The sequence below is a fragment of the Gadus chalcogrammus genome, chromosome 8 (genome assembly GCF_026213295.1).
Source record: "Gadus chalcogrammus isolate NIFS_2021 chromosome 8, NIFS_Gcha_1.0, whole genome shotgun sequence".
NCBI classification, from domain to species: Eukaryota; Metazoa; Chordata; class Actinopteri; order Gadiformes; family Gadidae; genus Gadus; species Gadus chalcogrammus.
In genome coordinates, this window is record NC_079419.1 from 4,370,232 (window position 1) to 4,385,776 (window position 15,545).

General features: G+C 48.7%; 1 protein-coding gene across 3 annotated transcripts; it reads right to left on the reverse strand.

Moving 5' to 3' along the window:
* Positions 1 to 347: 347 nt before the first annotated feature.
* On the reverse strand, positions 348 to 15,256 carry klhl14 (kelch-like family member 14). Of its 3 annotated transcripts, none has more exons than XM_056596915.1 (9): positions 15,147 to 15,256; positions 13,519 to 14,464; positions 10,276 to 10,397; positions 5,849 to 5,938; positions 5,562 to 5,640; positions 4,985 to 5,175; positions 2,528 to 2,686; positions 1,597 to 1,754; positions 348 to 577 (listed from the first exon to the last, which is right to left on the reverse strand). In XM_056596915.1, exons 1-9 carry the CDS (start codon positions 15,190 to 15,192, stop codon positions 437 to 439), a joined length of 1,932 nt encoding a protein of 643 aa, XP_056452890.1. In that variant the 5' UTR covers positions 15,193 to 15,256; the 3' UTR covers positions 348 to 436. The 3 variants fall into 3 exon arrangements, with proteins under 3 accessions (XP_056452890.1, XP_056452892.1, XP_056452891.1); XM_056596917.1 differs by having other exon boundaries at positions 15,110 to 15,231; XM_056596916.1 differs by lacking the exon at positions 15,147 to 15,256 and adding an exon at positions 14,781 to 14,854.
* Positions 15,257 to 15,545: the final 289 nt, after the last annotated feature.

The following is a 15,545-nucleotide window of genomic DNA, read 5'->3' on the forward strand; positions in this document are numbered from 1 at the left end:
ATAAAAAGCTATAATGCAGTTCAGTTCAACAGTATGCGTGCGATAGAGAGAAGCCAAAAACACTCACTACAAATAAAGACCTAAAGGAAGAGACTCGATATGAAAAAAACGATAAAAACTGTAAATTCCTCCGAATATCAACACCGATGAGCTTAGATACACGAATAACACAAATTTACTTTTTTTCTTCTTCTTCCAACCACCAGTAGCAGTTAGCGAAAGTGCTCTGGTCAGACGGGTAAAAAAATAATTTGTCCACAAACCCCCCCGAGAAATCATTTGGACTGCAGGGTTTCGGTCACAAAAATCTGTAACAACTGGTTTTCTTTTCCTTCTACGGATGCTCCTCTTCCTCCTCCTCCTCCTCCTCCTCCATCTCCTCCCCCCAGTAGCCTGTCTCTTCCCCTGCGTCACCTTCGGTCCAGCGGGTTAGTTGTCATTTGTTAAAGGGAAGGCATGCGGGCAGGATGACTGTAGAGCAGGCCGGGCCTGCTAAAGGCTCGGCCACCTCTCCCTCCAACTCTGTCCATGTGGCTTTCTCTGGGCTGTAGCAGATGGTGGACGACTTGTAGGCACCCTGGAGTGAACACCACCAGAGACCAGGGAAGAAGAAGAAAAAAAGAACGATAATGACAATGATGTGGCGACAGAAATTCAAATCAGACCTTTTTAGCGAACTGGGCTTTTTTCCCGTAACACGTCAATCGCAAGAGATTGACGTGTTGAGACGGAGTCATCTTTTGGCACTTAACGTGTCACATTTCACTCCCTGTCCTTATGTTTCTCGCATCTCTGATTGTCCTTAACCCACCTTGATTGTCTTCACCTGTCCCTCATTACCATTCCCCTCCTGAATTTAGTCAGCGTGTTTCCCTTCATCTGTGCCAGTTCGTCTTTTTTCTCTGTATCAAGCGTCCTGGTATTTTCTGTGTGATATTTACGGTTCCTGGTTTTCTGATCCCTGCCCGTTTACTCCCGACTACTTCATTTTCTTCTCCCAGCCGTTTGCCTTGAGCGTCACCTGATTTCCCGTGTACCGACCTATCTGCTAGTAAAGCCCATCCTTCCTACCCAGACTTTTGCCTCTCGAGTCGTGCTATTGAGTCCTATTTCCCCTGTTGCTCACCTGGCCGTTACATAACGTTTGCGTGGTTACACAGTAGGGCTGAACGATCTGGGGAAATAATCTTATTGCGATTATTTCGACCAATATCGCGATTACGATTTAGTATGTGATTTTTCTTTTTAAAGTTCCTGATGTTCTGCATTATTCACTCAACAAGCAATAAATAATTCTATAGTATGACCAACACAACATTGGAAGCAGTCAACATATTAACTGCCATTTCCTTGAGGCCATGCCTATACGTTGAGATGAATTGATGCATGAATTGATATAACATCTTCATTTAACTATTGAATTGTAAAAGAAGAAAACAAATACGAATCTTGCTGATCTCCAGTCAGTAACAGTAACAAATCCCTGGTCGGTTTGAATTAGATTATTCGTTCAGCCCTTATTATACGGCGAGCGCCATGCGAGCGACTGGAGGACATTGAACCGGGAGAGACGTGAGCGACGAGGGTTGGCCTCACCATGCTCCAGCTGTAGCCCCCCACCAGGAAGATGCTGTCGTCCAGGATGGCACAGCCCGGCCCGCTGCGTCCCTCCAGGATGGGCGTCTGCAGGATGTTCCACTGGTCGGCCTTGGGGTCGTAGCACTCCACCAGCATCACGTCCAGGTGGGAGAAGCCTGCCAGCGGGGCAGAAGCCGCATACGTGTGAACAAACAATGGTGTGTACCGACGTGGGCGTCTTGCAGGCGCCCGTGTGTTCCTTAAAAAGGTACCGTATTATACCACCAGGTGTGAATGTGGTTAGTCGTTACAAGAAAATCGGCCTCTTCTGACATCACAAGTGGGCGTGTCTACCTAGATGTGTGACGGATGGATGAGCAACGTTTGCTACAGTCCACTGGGTAGGCTGGTCGACTGATCTATCCAGCACACATCTAGGTGGATATGCCCACTTTTGATTTCAGAACAGTTTGTAACTACCAATCACACCACTAGCTTGTAACAGGCAATGACAAGCTAGGAGGGCTAACTACAAGCTAGGAGGGTAACTACAAGCTAGGAGGGATAACTACAAGCTAGGAGGGTAACTACAAGCTAGGAGGGATAACTACAAGCTAGGAGGGTAACTCCTAGCTAGGCGCTTTGACTCACAGCCAAATGGAAACGAGCTCCAAGCTGCTTGGAGTTCGTTTCCATTTTGCTCTGAGTCAATCCGCCTACCTGGCGGTTACCCTCCTAGCCTAAACACTCAAGCTTGAGATAAGAAACACACAATACAAACCCTTATCCCCCCCCGCTATACCAAGTGACTCGGTGTTAACCACGAGGCCACGAAGACGACCCAAACCCACGTTGCCCTGGCTGCTGTAGACCATCGGCCCTGAATGAACGAGACTCTGAATCCGTTGGGCCACCTCTGGTGAATGGAAGCGGCTGAACCCTTCCTTACCTTTCAGATGGTTCCCTCCGATGGCGTACAGGCGGTCATTCATCCCAGCCAGGGTGTGAATGGCGCGTTTTGTGTTCATATCCTGTTTCCGAGCCCACACGTCCATTACGGGGTCGTAGCAGTAGAGCCAGGACACGTACTCTCCATTGTGAACGCCGCCTGCAACAGGTGTAAATATAGCCGCCGTGTTATTACTCATTACTTCCCCAGCACCCTCCGCTGTGGCACCGGCTGGCTTGAGGCAGCCACGCTGATTCAGAGTGTAACTGTAACACGGGAACATGGAGACCAAACCAGAGAAAGCCATGGAAGAGGAAGGTAATAATTCAGCTCTGAACACGCTCACAGTTTCTGTTATATAACCGCAAACCCCTATTGTAGGACCTTTCTTCAATAAAGATTTGCCGTTTATTCAATTCAATTTTATTTGTATAGCCCTTGATCAACGCTACAGTCTCAAAGGGCTTAACAGGCCATATATTCATGATTTACATGTAACAAGCTTTTTTATTTTAAGAATATCCATCCATCCATCCATCCATATATATATGTATATGTATATGTATATGTATATATATATATATATATATATATATATATATATATATATATATATATATATATATAGATGGATATTCTTAAAATAAAAAAGCTTGTTAAAATAACGAACCGTGACTTCTGTGTACCGTTACACCCCTAATATATATATATATATATATATATATATATAAGGGGTGTAACGGTACACAGAAGTCACGGTTCGGTACGTACCTCAGTTTTTAAGTCACGGTACGGTACAGTACGGTACGGTTAATAGTTATGAGGAAAATTAAAAAAAACTGCTCGTTTCTCAACCCGTAGATAGAAGCAATGACAACACCAATAAACTTGGTTATGGCATTTGCATTTCTGAATTCCCAGACTGGGGTTGTTGAAATAGTGTTGTGAGCTGGGTTTGCACAGCTCGTTTTTTTTCACAGCAACAGTGATAGTAACACCTGGATGGTGCCTTTTCAAATGCGTGTGCATGTTATTAAAGTGCTGTACGTAGACACGGAGAGCCCTCTCCATAGTCGGAGAGCCTGTCGGAGACCCTCTCCGTAGCTTACGTGTGCATCGAATATTATTTAACTATCCGTCATGGACCTATTGGTCGACGCAATGGAGACGGCAAGGGCTGTGAATGGTCCTCTAACAAAATCATTTCCTTTATCACTTCTCCGGTTTAACTTTGCACCTTAATTACTTTGTACAATGTTTACTTTGCTACTTAAGGACCAATAAAACACCAAATAAGATTTGAAAAGCTTTGGAAGTTTATTTACAACACTGCTTACATGGTTTGTAGTCAACATATAAGATAGATTGGGCGGCGAATTGCATTGCGTATCCGACATCCCGACGGAGAGCTGCTGAGCGGATTACTCCGACTTCAAGTTTTAAATTCCGCATTGCAAAACAAGCCTTTACATTCGCCATATTAACGCTGTGTACGCCACATTTACCGCACCGACGTGCAAAACGGTACAAATACGTGTACCGTTACACCCCTAATATATATATATACATATACACACAATATAAAATTGTATATTGTGCAATTTTAAGTTTTTTTTAATGATAAAAACATCCTCTTCAAATAACATTCTTATCATGTTTAAAAAGCCTTTATTCATTTGTGAATATGTTCTCAACCAGCAACCAAACAAAAAAAACCATTTTGTTTTGTCACCCAAGGTCACAGCACTCTGCCACTAAAACCAATCAGCCTCTAGGGCTGCTGTGGCACAGAGAGAGGCTTGATGCCCACGGGGCCAAAGGTGGCCCTCTAAGGTAGTTCGAAGGGCCCTCAGGTTGAAAACATGAAGTGTAGGGCTTCATGCGGCCCAACCAGGCTGCTCCCATTCTCAAACACGGCCTCATTGTTTTGTTTGTTTTTGACAAGGTCTCAACCAAAGGGGGCCTGACGAAAAAGTCTCATTAGAGCACAAATGAAACCCTCGCTCCACAAGGACACTGCGCTGCACTTTAGTCCTGTTTAAGGTGAAGTGGGCTCTGTCGTGACCGAACAGCTGCCACGAGCGTCTGACTGTGACGGCGGGAGGGACTTTGACTCATCTGACAGCCTTTAGGAGGAACGCACAGACCGGCCGCCGTAACGACGGGCAGAAACGGGATCTAGCTCTGGGGACACAGATCATTTGTCCCCTCGTTCAGCTGGCTCTCAGTTCATCCCCATATCTCTTGTTTCCATCCCGTCTGACAGATTGTTGGAACAAAAAATGAATTAGGGGTCGACTATCAATTCGTTTTTTTGGCCAGAGTCAAACGCGACGCGGCCATTCAACTCCGATGTTTCTAACGCTCATCGTTTCCGCTACGGCTATCGCAGAAAAAACGTCAAACAACGTCGGCGATCGACGTCTACTTCGCTCCGGCCCCCGCGGCGGTCCTGACCTGAGATGTAGATCTTCCCGTTGTGTACGGCGCCGGCGTGCGCGGCCAGCGGCTGGGGCAGCGAGGACACGTACACCCACTCGTTGGTCTCCAGGTTGTACGACTCCACGCTGGAGAGGTAGCCCGTCTCGTTCCTCCCGCCGATCACGTACAGGTGCTTCTCCAGGCGGCAGGCGAAGAAGCTGGCTCTCCTGAGGAGGAGGAGGAGGAGGAGGAGGAGGAGGAGGAGGTGTCAGCCAGACAACATCATTAAGCACACGATGACAGTCACGGGGATGCTTAATAGCGAATGTGTCTCCGCTCGAAGGTGGGGAAATAACTAGCTGCAGGTAATGAATTGGTTTGGAACCAACATATTGGTTGGGCTTCTCAGCAAATAGGCTCTCTGATGCCGTTCAGAAGTGACAAACGCTGCGGTGAGGGCGAGGCTGCGCGGGGTGGGGGGTACAAGGAGAAGATTCTGCGTCGGTTAATTGCCATTTTTTTGTACCGTTGAACAAGCGTAACAAAGAGAAAGGGACAGATGGGAGACAAGACGATTGAGAGACGGACTTCTACGGGGTAAACACGGACTCACCTCTCCTGCATGGGGGGCAGTTGGATCCAGCTGTTGAACCTCGGGTCGTAGCGGCTCACGAAGTTGGTGCTGTGTTTTCCTGGGGTATAAAAAAAGCAGAAGGTTGCGTTAGACGTTTGTGTGGGTTAAATGGCAGCCATTTTTGTCAAGCGTTAGGGAGTGCACGCGATCAAATGCAAAAGAGTGCATCAAACATTCCGTGTGCTGGGATTGGTTGGCGTTAGCGTTCCGCCATGCTAATGTGTGCGTTGAACATTCCGTGTCTCGTGATTGGTTGTTGGCCTTACCGTTGGGGTTCCATTGGTCCTCTCCACCCATCAGCAGCAGGAAGTTCTCCACCTCCACCACGCAATGGTGGGCGCTGTTGTAAGGCATGACTGGGGAGGCGAGAAGAAGAAGAAGAAGAAGAAGAAGAAGAAGAAGAGAAGTTTGTTTGGGTTCAAACCCAGAATTTGGGCTCCGCAAGGCCATTGGTTATCATCTGGAGAGAGACGTGGAACGGACACACATTTGCGGGAAATGTGTTGTGAATAAATACATACAGATCCACGGCAAGAACTAGACTCTGTCCTCCTTTTGTTAAAATCGCCTCACACGACAACACAACGCACACGGCACACCAACACGACACACACCACACCACACCGGGTCCCTCTGCCAAAGTGACCCCATTGAGATGTAGAGAAATGGTCCTGGGTGACAGACATAATGAACATGATTGTGTTCACTCAATAAATCTCAGACCCGGCAGCTTTTGAGCCCAAATCAGTGGCATGTTAAAGCCCACCTGTCTCTATCAGTCATCTCCCCTCTCCTCCACCCTCCTCCCACCCCCCTCCCCCCCCTCCACACCTCCACCCCCCTCCACACCCCCACGCGCTGATGGATCACAGTTGCTGCAAAATTAGACAGCCCTGAATCTTATTCCTTTCCGATTGGCCTCTCTCTGCCATCTCACTCGTGCCGGCTGACACGTGGAGCTCCTCCATGAAATAGTGCACAGGGTGCGGGTTGGGGGGGGGGGGGTGGATGAGGGGGGGGAACCCCTCAGATAGATAGGGAACCCAGCGGGGACTACGCACACCGCTAAAGGCAGCTTTATCTGGAGAGAGAGAGAGGGGGAGATTAGGGCTGCCTGCCTCCAGAGTGTGTGTGTGTGTGTGTATGTCACGATTTGACACATGCAGAAGCAGTCTCTCTCTCTCTCTCTCTCTCTCTCTCTCTCTCTCATCTCTCTCTCTCTCTCTCTCTCTCTCTCTCTCTCTCTCTCTCTCTCTCTCTCTCTCTCTCTCTCTCTCTCTCTCTCTCTCTCTCTCTCTCTACTCTCTCTCTCTCTCTCTCTCTCTCTCTCTCTCTCTCTCTCTCTCTCTCACACATCACCGCCATGCAGTCAGCAGTCTATGAGCCACGGATGAGCAGACCGCCTGTCTGGTGACTGGTGATCTCACACACACACACACACACACGTCGACACGTAAACACAAGAAACAGACGCAAACGCAGACACGTACACAAACACACAAACAGGAACGCCCACACACGTAGACACAAGAAGACACACGCAGACACACAGATACAGACACACACAAACATGTAGACGACACACACACACACACACACACACACACACACACACACACACACACACACACACACACACACACACACACACACACACACACACACACACACACACACACACGAGGAGGGGGGGGGGGGGAAATAAAAAGATTACCGCTCGAAAGCATGTCATAGTGGGAAATTATCCCCAGTGCATGTTGACTAAAGACTTGATTCGCCCGCTACGCTCTTCCTCATTCGACGGCGGCATTGATCTGAGACAGGAAGTGACCCACATCTCTCTTCTAAACCGTGACTGATAGTCTGGGGCCATCACTAGCAGATCTGTTTGGATTTTTTCCCTTCAGTCAGTGCAGCACAATATCTCACAAAAACAAATGAACAAATCTTAAAGAAAGAAAAGTGTACATGCAGTTTAAATTCCTCCAATCCACCCCTCTTGAAAGGACGGCAGCGTTTAGCCGGACAGGGCCCTGGCCCAAATACCCAGCACCCAGCCCTGGGGAGGAGGAGGAGGAGGAGGAGGAGGAGGTGGAGGAGGTGGATCCCATTGTGTCTGCACTCGACAGTGAGTTCCCGGGCTCACTAGAGGGAGTCAGAAGCCCTCTGCATGGAGGCAGGGTTTCAGGGGGTCGCTTCAGTGACTCTACCGGCTAATGCACCACTGCTGCTGCTGCTGCTCTGCCTCAGACACTCCTCTCCTCCACCATTACTGTTGCGTCCCACTGAGCTGCCTTCTACCCCCATTGTTCTCCGCTCTCCTCGGTGGATGTCGCAGAACGATCCGCAAACGATCGAAAGCTAATTTTGTGCGTCTAAAATGTAAAGATAATTTAAAAGAAGGGGGGGGGGGGGTGGCAGGGTGAGGGGGGCATAGTTCATTACCGGAGGCCTGCTTCATTACGTGTGTGTGTGTGTGTGTGTGTGTGTGTGTGTGTGTGTGTGTGTGTGTGTGTGTGTGTGTGTGTGTGTGTGTGTGTGTGTGTGTGTGTGTGTGTGTGTGTGTGTGTGTGTGTGTGTGTTCTCCTTTGTCTCCCCCCCCCCCCCCCCCCCCCCCACCCCGTTCCACGCTGCCATGTCTCACGCTAGATAGCAAACCCGGCTATCTTTGACGCGACGCCAGCGATCAGATCTCCCCTCTACAGCCCCCCCCCCCCCCCCCCCTCTCCCTCCCTTCCCACCCCCCTCACTAAATTGCGTTGATGAATGTCTTAATCAAAGTCTGTCCCTCTCAGGTTTCGCCTCATTGAAAAGTTATGATTGAATGTTAATAATCTTCTATTCCACATACAGCGCATGGGAGCTACATCAGACGGGCACTGATGTGTTAAGGGGATGATTTTGCAGTTTTGTCCTTCCACTCGGTCACGGGCCATTTGAGTGTTAACTTTTTTTTGGTTTTGACTGATGGAAATCCCTACTGACCTTTTGCTTGTTGCAGTTGATACCCATAAGTGTGTCTTTGATGAGAAAATGATATCATAATAAATACCAGACGAGGGCATTGTGCCGAGCGTGCCCGGGACAAACAAGCCGGAACCAAGCAGTTCGGATCCGACGGGAATGATTGAAGGCGATAAAAAAAAAAGAGTCGGATGTATTTCGTCCAAGTAAAGCATTGGCGGATATCCGATATTGAACGATGTTAAACGCAAAACCAAAACTGATTTCGGCCATTCACAGCTCTGGCAGAATCCATCAGAGAGAAGAATCCTACAACATCCGATACACAAACTTAAATTTGGACGAAAAAAAAACAAGCTAACAAGAAGCTAACAAGAAGCTACCAACGAGCTAACAACAAGCTCACATCAAGCTAACAACGAGCTAACTACAAGCTGAAAACGTGCTTACAACGAGCTAACTACCACTAAGAACTAAAGCAGATCCTAAGCATTAACAAAGACCGGGACGTATCACCACGACAGAAGGTCACAGGGAAATATGCCCGCGCTCCGGCGTAGCCATAAGATGAGCGATGTTCGCGGGCCAAGGTGACAGCGGTACACCACCTACGGTTAACGTGTACAAATGACACGGCCGCAGCAACGCAGCACGCACGGCCCCCGGGGCAGAACGAGAGAGGACGGGAACTCAATACGGCCAACCGATGAGGACACTAAGAGACCCAGCACGGGTCTTCCATCAGGTCTCGCCGCGACCTTTCGTAGTGCAACGGTGGGCTTTCAAAGGTCACCGACGACAGAGGAGAAGAAGAAGATAGGTAGAGAGGCCGTCAGACTGCTGGAGTCATGTGTTGAGGAAGAAACGGACTGAGAACGAGAACACAAAAAGGATGTTGTCGCTTTACTTTGTGTCCGGCGTGGATCTCTTTGGGGGCGTGTGCGTGTCTGTGTGTTGTTGTTCATATCGCAGAGTGAAAATCTAATCCCAGAAAAGCTTTCCCTTCCCTGAATGGCTGTCGGTTATGGCTGACGAAAAGCCATAAAAGCAGCCTCATACAATTAAAAAATGGTAGTTACCATTCATGTATGTTTGCTTTTATAGATTATGATATTTACCTTGGTGAATAATGAAAGATTGTGAATGAGGATATTTAATTGACCTTATCTGTCTCTCGTGGACTGCCCCAACCCCCCCAGTATCCATTTCCAGCCCGACATAGCGTAATTCCATTATGTGCACTGGCGTGTATTGGCTTAATTCAATCACATGGCACGTGGCGGAGCATGTAGAGGCAGGATGCGCCACACACTGTTGTTGCCTTCTCGGAGAAGAAACACAATAGGCCATTAGGTTTTCTACCAATCTGACCAGGCATCACGCCAGGAGATTTCAGCAGAAAACGCGGGCAAAAAAAAACAAAAGAACACTTTGAGAAACCAGGTGTGAAAAGCTGCGCCAAAGAGTGGTGTGAAGTCACGCTCGGATAAAAAAAAACAAAAATAAAAAAAGTATATCAAGAAGCGATAGTGATACATCATTACCTCAAGGGTTTAAAGCGACCCCCCCAATCTAGGGACGGCTAAATTAACATACGCTAGTCAACCACAGGAACAGAAGCAATCCTATCCTCCGTGATAAAAAGCATGCTTACACAAAACAACCCTGTCCTCCCTCTCCAGGTCCACCTCCGCTTGTCGGTTGGTTTTGTAAAATGGCCGCCACTCACTTGTGAGGATCTTCCAGGTCTTCTTCTCGTCGTCGTAGTACTGGACCAGGTTACTGGGGAGGCGGTCGGGCCCCGGGGGCAGTCCCCCCGCCAGCAGCAGCATCCTCTTGTTGGAGCGGATCCTGCAACGGCAGAGGAAGGAGTGGATATATGGACAGCATTTATACAGCGCTTTCTCAACCAGTGGTCACTCAGAGCGCTTTACAATATTGCCCAACAATCTCCCATTCATACACACATTCACACAGCAACGGTGTCGGCCATGCAAGGCGACAGCCAGCTCGTCAGGAGCCTGTCATGGTGAGGTGCCTTGCTCAGGGACGCCTCGACACTCGTGGATTCCAGGGATCGAACTAGCAACCATTCCGGTTACCAGTCAACCCGCTCAACCTCCTGAGCAACATGCCGTCCGATGAGTTGTGCGAGGAGGAGAACAACACAATAGTTGGGGAGCGACACAAGCTGTAGCAATACAAAAGGCAAACAAGAACACCCTTATTATGTTTCTGAAAGTGTAGGATACGGTAGTTACTATTTTGATGTTTAGCAGACGCTTTTATACACAGTGAGTGACTCATTGGCGACTCATTCCCGAGCAGCGAGGGGCTAGTCATCTTTCTCAAGGCTTTAGATAGACTTCTGATCTTGAGCTTCAAACTTAAAGCCCCAAATCTTCAGACTGGGAGCCACACATCCCGACCACGAGACTGCCCTGTCTCCGGTAGTTTATTTTTATAGTTTTCTTTCAATGAAATCTATTGATTAAATCCAACCACTTTTTGAATATAATATCTGACATATAGACCCTTGACACAAGAAATCCAGTATGAATGGTTTAAATATCTTACACATACACACACACACACACACACACACATAAATACACACACACACAAACACAGACTAGGGATTTCAACTACTGAACCTTACTGCAAACCAAAAGAGACACACATCAAGAATCCTGTCCTGAAGGTCCAAACACCCCATCTGTTAATTATACCTGTGAAATATTACTGATAACTTATCCCTTTTACGGTCCGATATATGAACATATATTAATAATCATATTGCAATAAAGATCCTTTCTCATTGCGGATATCATTTAGTGGGTACTGCTGGCTGCAGGGCTGTGAGCCAAGGGCCCAGTAAAACAAATGAGCTCATCCATATAATCCATCCGTTTCACTGGCTGCCATGATTCATGTGACAGCCAATCACAAAACAGTGCCTACTCCTTGTCGACGCCCAACACAATGTTTCCAAACATACATATATATACATATACATTGTAGAACAAGATTCACGTCCTGACATTCGTAACAATTCCAGTGAAACTGCAACATTTCCGAACGAACCCTAACACGAATTAATCACGAGGAGCAATAAAAGATGAAAATAAATAATACTTGGCCTTTACATTCAAGCCGTTTTTCCCAATAATTATTTTTGTTTAACTTTCCTCTGCTTGGCTAAGTCACGGGCCCAACTGTGCCCCCCCCCCCCCCCCCCCCGTCACCCTCCCCCCCCCCATTCCCCCTCCCCCCTCCCCCTGCTCGGGGCCCAACAGGACGTGTTTTGGGGTTATTCATATGCAAATGAGACCCTGGACATAGATAATGGAGATTAATTGAGAGGAGAGGAACATTGGCACGAGGAACTAATTATGAGGATTATGTGTTCTTTGCTCATTTAGAGACAGTATGCAGTAGTGGATATGCTCATCTCTAAAGTTGCCCCCGCGCAGAACGTTACGTAGAACCGAGAGGAAAACATTTTTGTTACGTTACAAAATTACTAATAGGATTCCACCTTCGGGAGACCATTGCTGCAAGAACTCTCACTATGCATTCCCTCTCAATGCACTCAACAGTACACCATACCTACACAGTACAGTCTCTCCCCCCCCCCCGCCCAGCTTAGTAAACAAGCCCTGACACCAGCAACATCAATCAATCATCTTCCTGACAACATCTGTCTACCTACCGACCGCCGCCGCCGCCACAAAGTGCTGACCGTGACAAACCAGAACACACAGCATGGCTTCTCTATCTGTGTTGTGGTGGCACCCCCCCCCATTCCCGCCCACGGGTGCAAGCCACCTGATCTGGGAACAGCTCCCAATCACTCACCTTCCTTGACACATAATGTACTTCATACCCCCAACTCTGCTAATGTACTGTATCGCTTTTTCTGTGTGCAGCATTGCTAACTGTAGTGTTTTTTAATGACACCTTGTGGTTTATGTGGTATTGTGTGTGGGCTGTCGTACATTTCTGGGTGCTTCTCCCAGTGTTTGAATTGAGACTCTAAGAGGTTTCTATCTTTGGTCTCGGGAAGTACACATACAGGTGTATGTGAGAGATTCCTGTGAAGGCAATCTGATCCCGTGATCAGATTGGTGTTTCCAATCCCCAACGCCGTTGGCAGAAGATGGATAGCAATGCTCCCATCTTTTTTAGACCTCAGTTTGTACTGATAATGCCCAACATCTCTCTCCCTCTCTCTCTCTCTCTCCCTGTGTTCTCCTCTATTCGAGCCCTGACAACTCTGAGTGACCGTCCACTTGTTCAGAAGTACAGCAGGGGGTAATTGAACCAACACTTGTGTAATCACTGGCGGACATAAATCAACCCATAAATAAATGCATGAATCCTCTCTCCCTCTCTCTCTTTGTTCAGTTTAGGGCCTACTCTCTCTGGAGTGTTTGCGCGGGAGTGTTTTTCCTTGAGTCCAGTTTGTTTGCGTTGAGTCACTGCCACTGTGTCCACCATGTGGCCTTTGTGGGTGTGTGCTTAGCGCGAATCTGGGCATAATACAAACACTGAATGTGTGAGTGCCTGTGCATGTATTTCCCTCTGCAAGCGAGTGTGCAAGTCTCGCGTTGTGTTCTACAAGGGGCAACATGTAGTTTGTTTGACTGTGTGCGCGCGCGCACGTTTGTTTGCGTGCCTGTGTGCGCGTTTGTGTGTGTGTCTTCTCGGTCTGTGTGTTCCCATCTCCGGCATGCTGAGTGTATAATTGCATGTGTGGCTAGCATCTGCTTTGACCGTTACATCTATGTTCACCACCACCACCACAAGCACCATAACCACAACCACCAACACTGACACACAGACAGGGCCCTACAACACCACCACCAACACCACCATCACAAACCACACACAGGCCCCTGCACCACCACCAACACCACCAACATCCCCACACACACAGGGCTCTACACCAACACAGTGACAGTGACCCTACCTGCTGGCCAGCGACTGTCTGAAGTGCTGCCTGAAGGGCATCAGGTGGTAGTTCATGGCGTCCAGGAGCAGCTTCTGGCACGTGGGGTCGCTGCGCATGAAGTCCACCGACTGCACGCGCTCCACCAGCTCCGCGGCGGGGATGAGGGCGAAGCGCAGCCGCTTCATGAGGTCGGGCGCGTGGTGCAGGCGGCTCTCGCGCTCGTGCTCCAGCCACAGCACCGACATCTGGAACAGGGCCAGCTCCGACTCCACGGGGGGCGGGAGGGCGTCCAGCATGGCGCACATCTCCGCCAGGTCCAGCAGCAGCACGTCCTCCACCAGGTACTTGTTGGCCAGCTTCTTGGTCTCGTCCAGGCCGTGCAGCGCGGCGATCTTGCAGATCTGCTTGTAGTTCTGCACGGAGATCTGGTCGTTGAGGAACTGCACGCTGAGCTTGGTGATCTGCGGCACGTTGAGGATCTTGCTGACGGACAGCACCTCCTCCACCGTGTCCAGGGAGAGCGTGACGTTGGCCGTGTACAGGTACTCCAGCACCAGCCGCAGCCCGATGGAGGAGCAGCCCTGCAGCACCAGGTTGTTGATGGGCCGGGCCCCGCAGCCGCCGCCGCCGCCGCCGCCAGGGGCCCCCATCTTGTCATCCGGGGAGGACGAAGGCGTGCCGCTACTGGCCCGGTCCCCTTTGCCTCCGCCGCCACCGCCGTCCTTGTTGTTGCTGTGGATGACGTTGTGAGAGGAGAAGAGGGACCTGAAGTACTGGGAGCAGGACGCCAGCACCGCTTTGTGGCAGTGGAACTGCTGTCCCTGGGCAGTGAGAGTCACATCGCAGAACAGCTGTTTCCTCCATAAGAGGTTGAGGCCGTGCAGCAGGGTGTCGCTGTGTGTCGGATCAAACGTGGATGTTCTGTCACCCGATCTGGACATGACTTCCTGACAGTAAACGCCACCTGGTTTAAAAGAAAAAGGAAAAAAAAGCCACCGTTTACCACACCTGGACGACGTACACAAAACACAACGGTGCAAATGATACCTTGTCCTCTTTCAAATGTTACATTAGGTAAACATGTGTACGTTTATTTTTATTTTTACAATTGTACTAGAAATCTATCGACCGTCCATCCAAGTGGCGAAAGAACTATCATGATGCCGTGGCGTCTGGCGCAATTTTTATGTCCAACACAGGTACAGTCAGAGTCAACTTTAAGCTGTGGTCGTAAAGCAACAAACAAAACCGGTGTAGATCCCATGTCGTGTCGCTCTTACACATTATCTCGGTCTAAAACCACAGAAACGAAGCGTATGGTTGCAATGCGCGGCGTCAAAACAAAGTACGCCGGGAGATGGTGCAGCGCTTTGCTCCTTAGCGACGCAAAGCCAAGTTGTTTTCATGAGGGAAAAAAAGGCAAAGCTGTGCACGGATAATACGCAGCAATCAGCATTCCGCCAACACTTATCCTTCTCTTAGCTTTCAGCAGCCCCTCACAACGAGGACATTACATTCCACAGATTTACGCACGGAGTCATACAAAAGCAACGAGTTCGCCTCTCCAAAGCCCGTCCCCACAGCCACAGTGCGTGCATTCGTAGTCTACCTGAGTTAGGGCAACGTGAGTATCACAAAATATTCACCGAATGCAGATTTCTTTTGCAAAAAAATACGCGTAAACGTGCGCATGCAATGCTTGCAAAAAAAGACGCGGAAGGCTTTTGCAGGTTGTCCATGTTGTCTGCTGCTGAGTTGTGGCGTTATCGCGACATTCTCTAAAAGCGCCTGTCACCACTAAATGATGGGGAGCAGCTCTCCTCACACAAGCACGCAAAACTTACCTGACGAAAAAGAAAGTAAGCTTCACGTCTTCCAATAATCTCCTCTTGGATTTTCCTTTGTTCTCCTTTTTTTTTTTTAAAGAAATGTCCTTTTTTTTCCTTCCAAGTCTACCTTTGTCGACGCCTCAGAATAACCATTGAATCCAACTCCCTAAAGTCACTATTTCCTTGCGATATGTGTTGACGTTGATCATTTGTTCT

Bases quoted from the DNA above. Each gene is read 5' to 3' on its own strand.
- klhl14 (XM_056596915.1), bottom strand. From the start codon at position 15,192: ATGCGCACGTTTACGCGTATTTTTTTGCAAAAGAAATCTGCATTCG. The intron at 5,176-5,561 runs GTGAGTCCGTGT...CCTCCTCCTCAG, and splicing joins CTGCCCCCCATGCAGGAGAG to GAGAGCCAGCTTCTTCGCCT. The intron at 578-1,596 runs GTGAGGCCAACC...TGTTCACTCCAG, and splicing joins GGGGCTACAGCTGGAGCATG to GGTGCCTACAAGTCGTCCAC.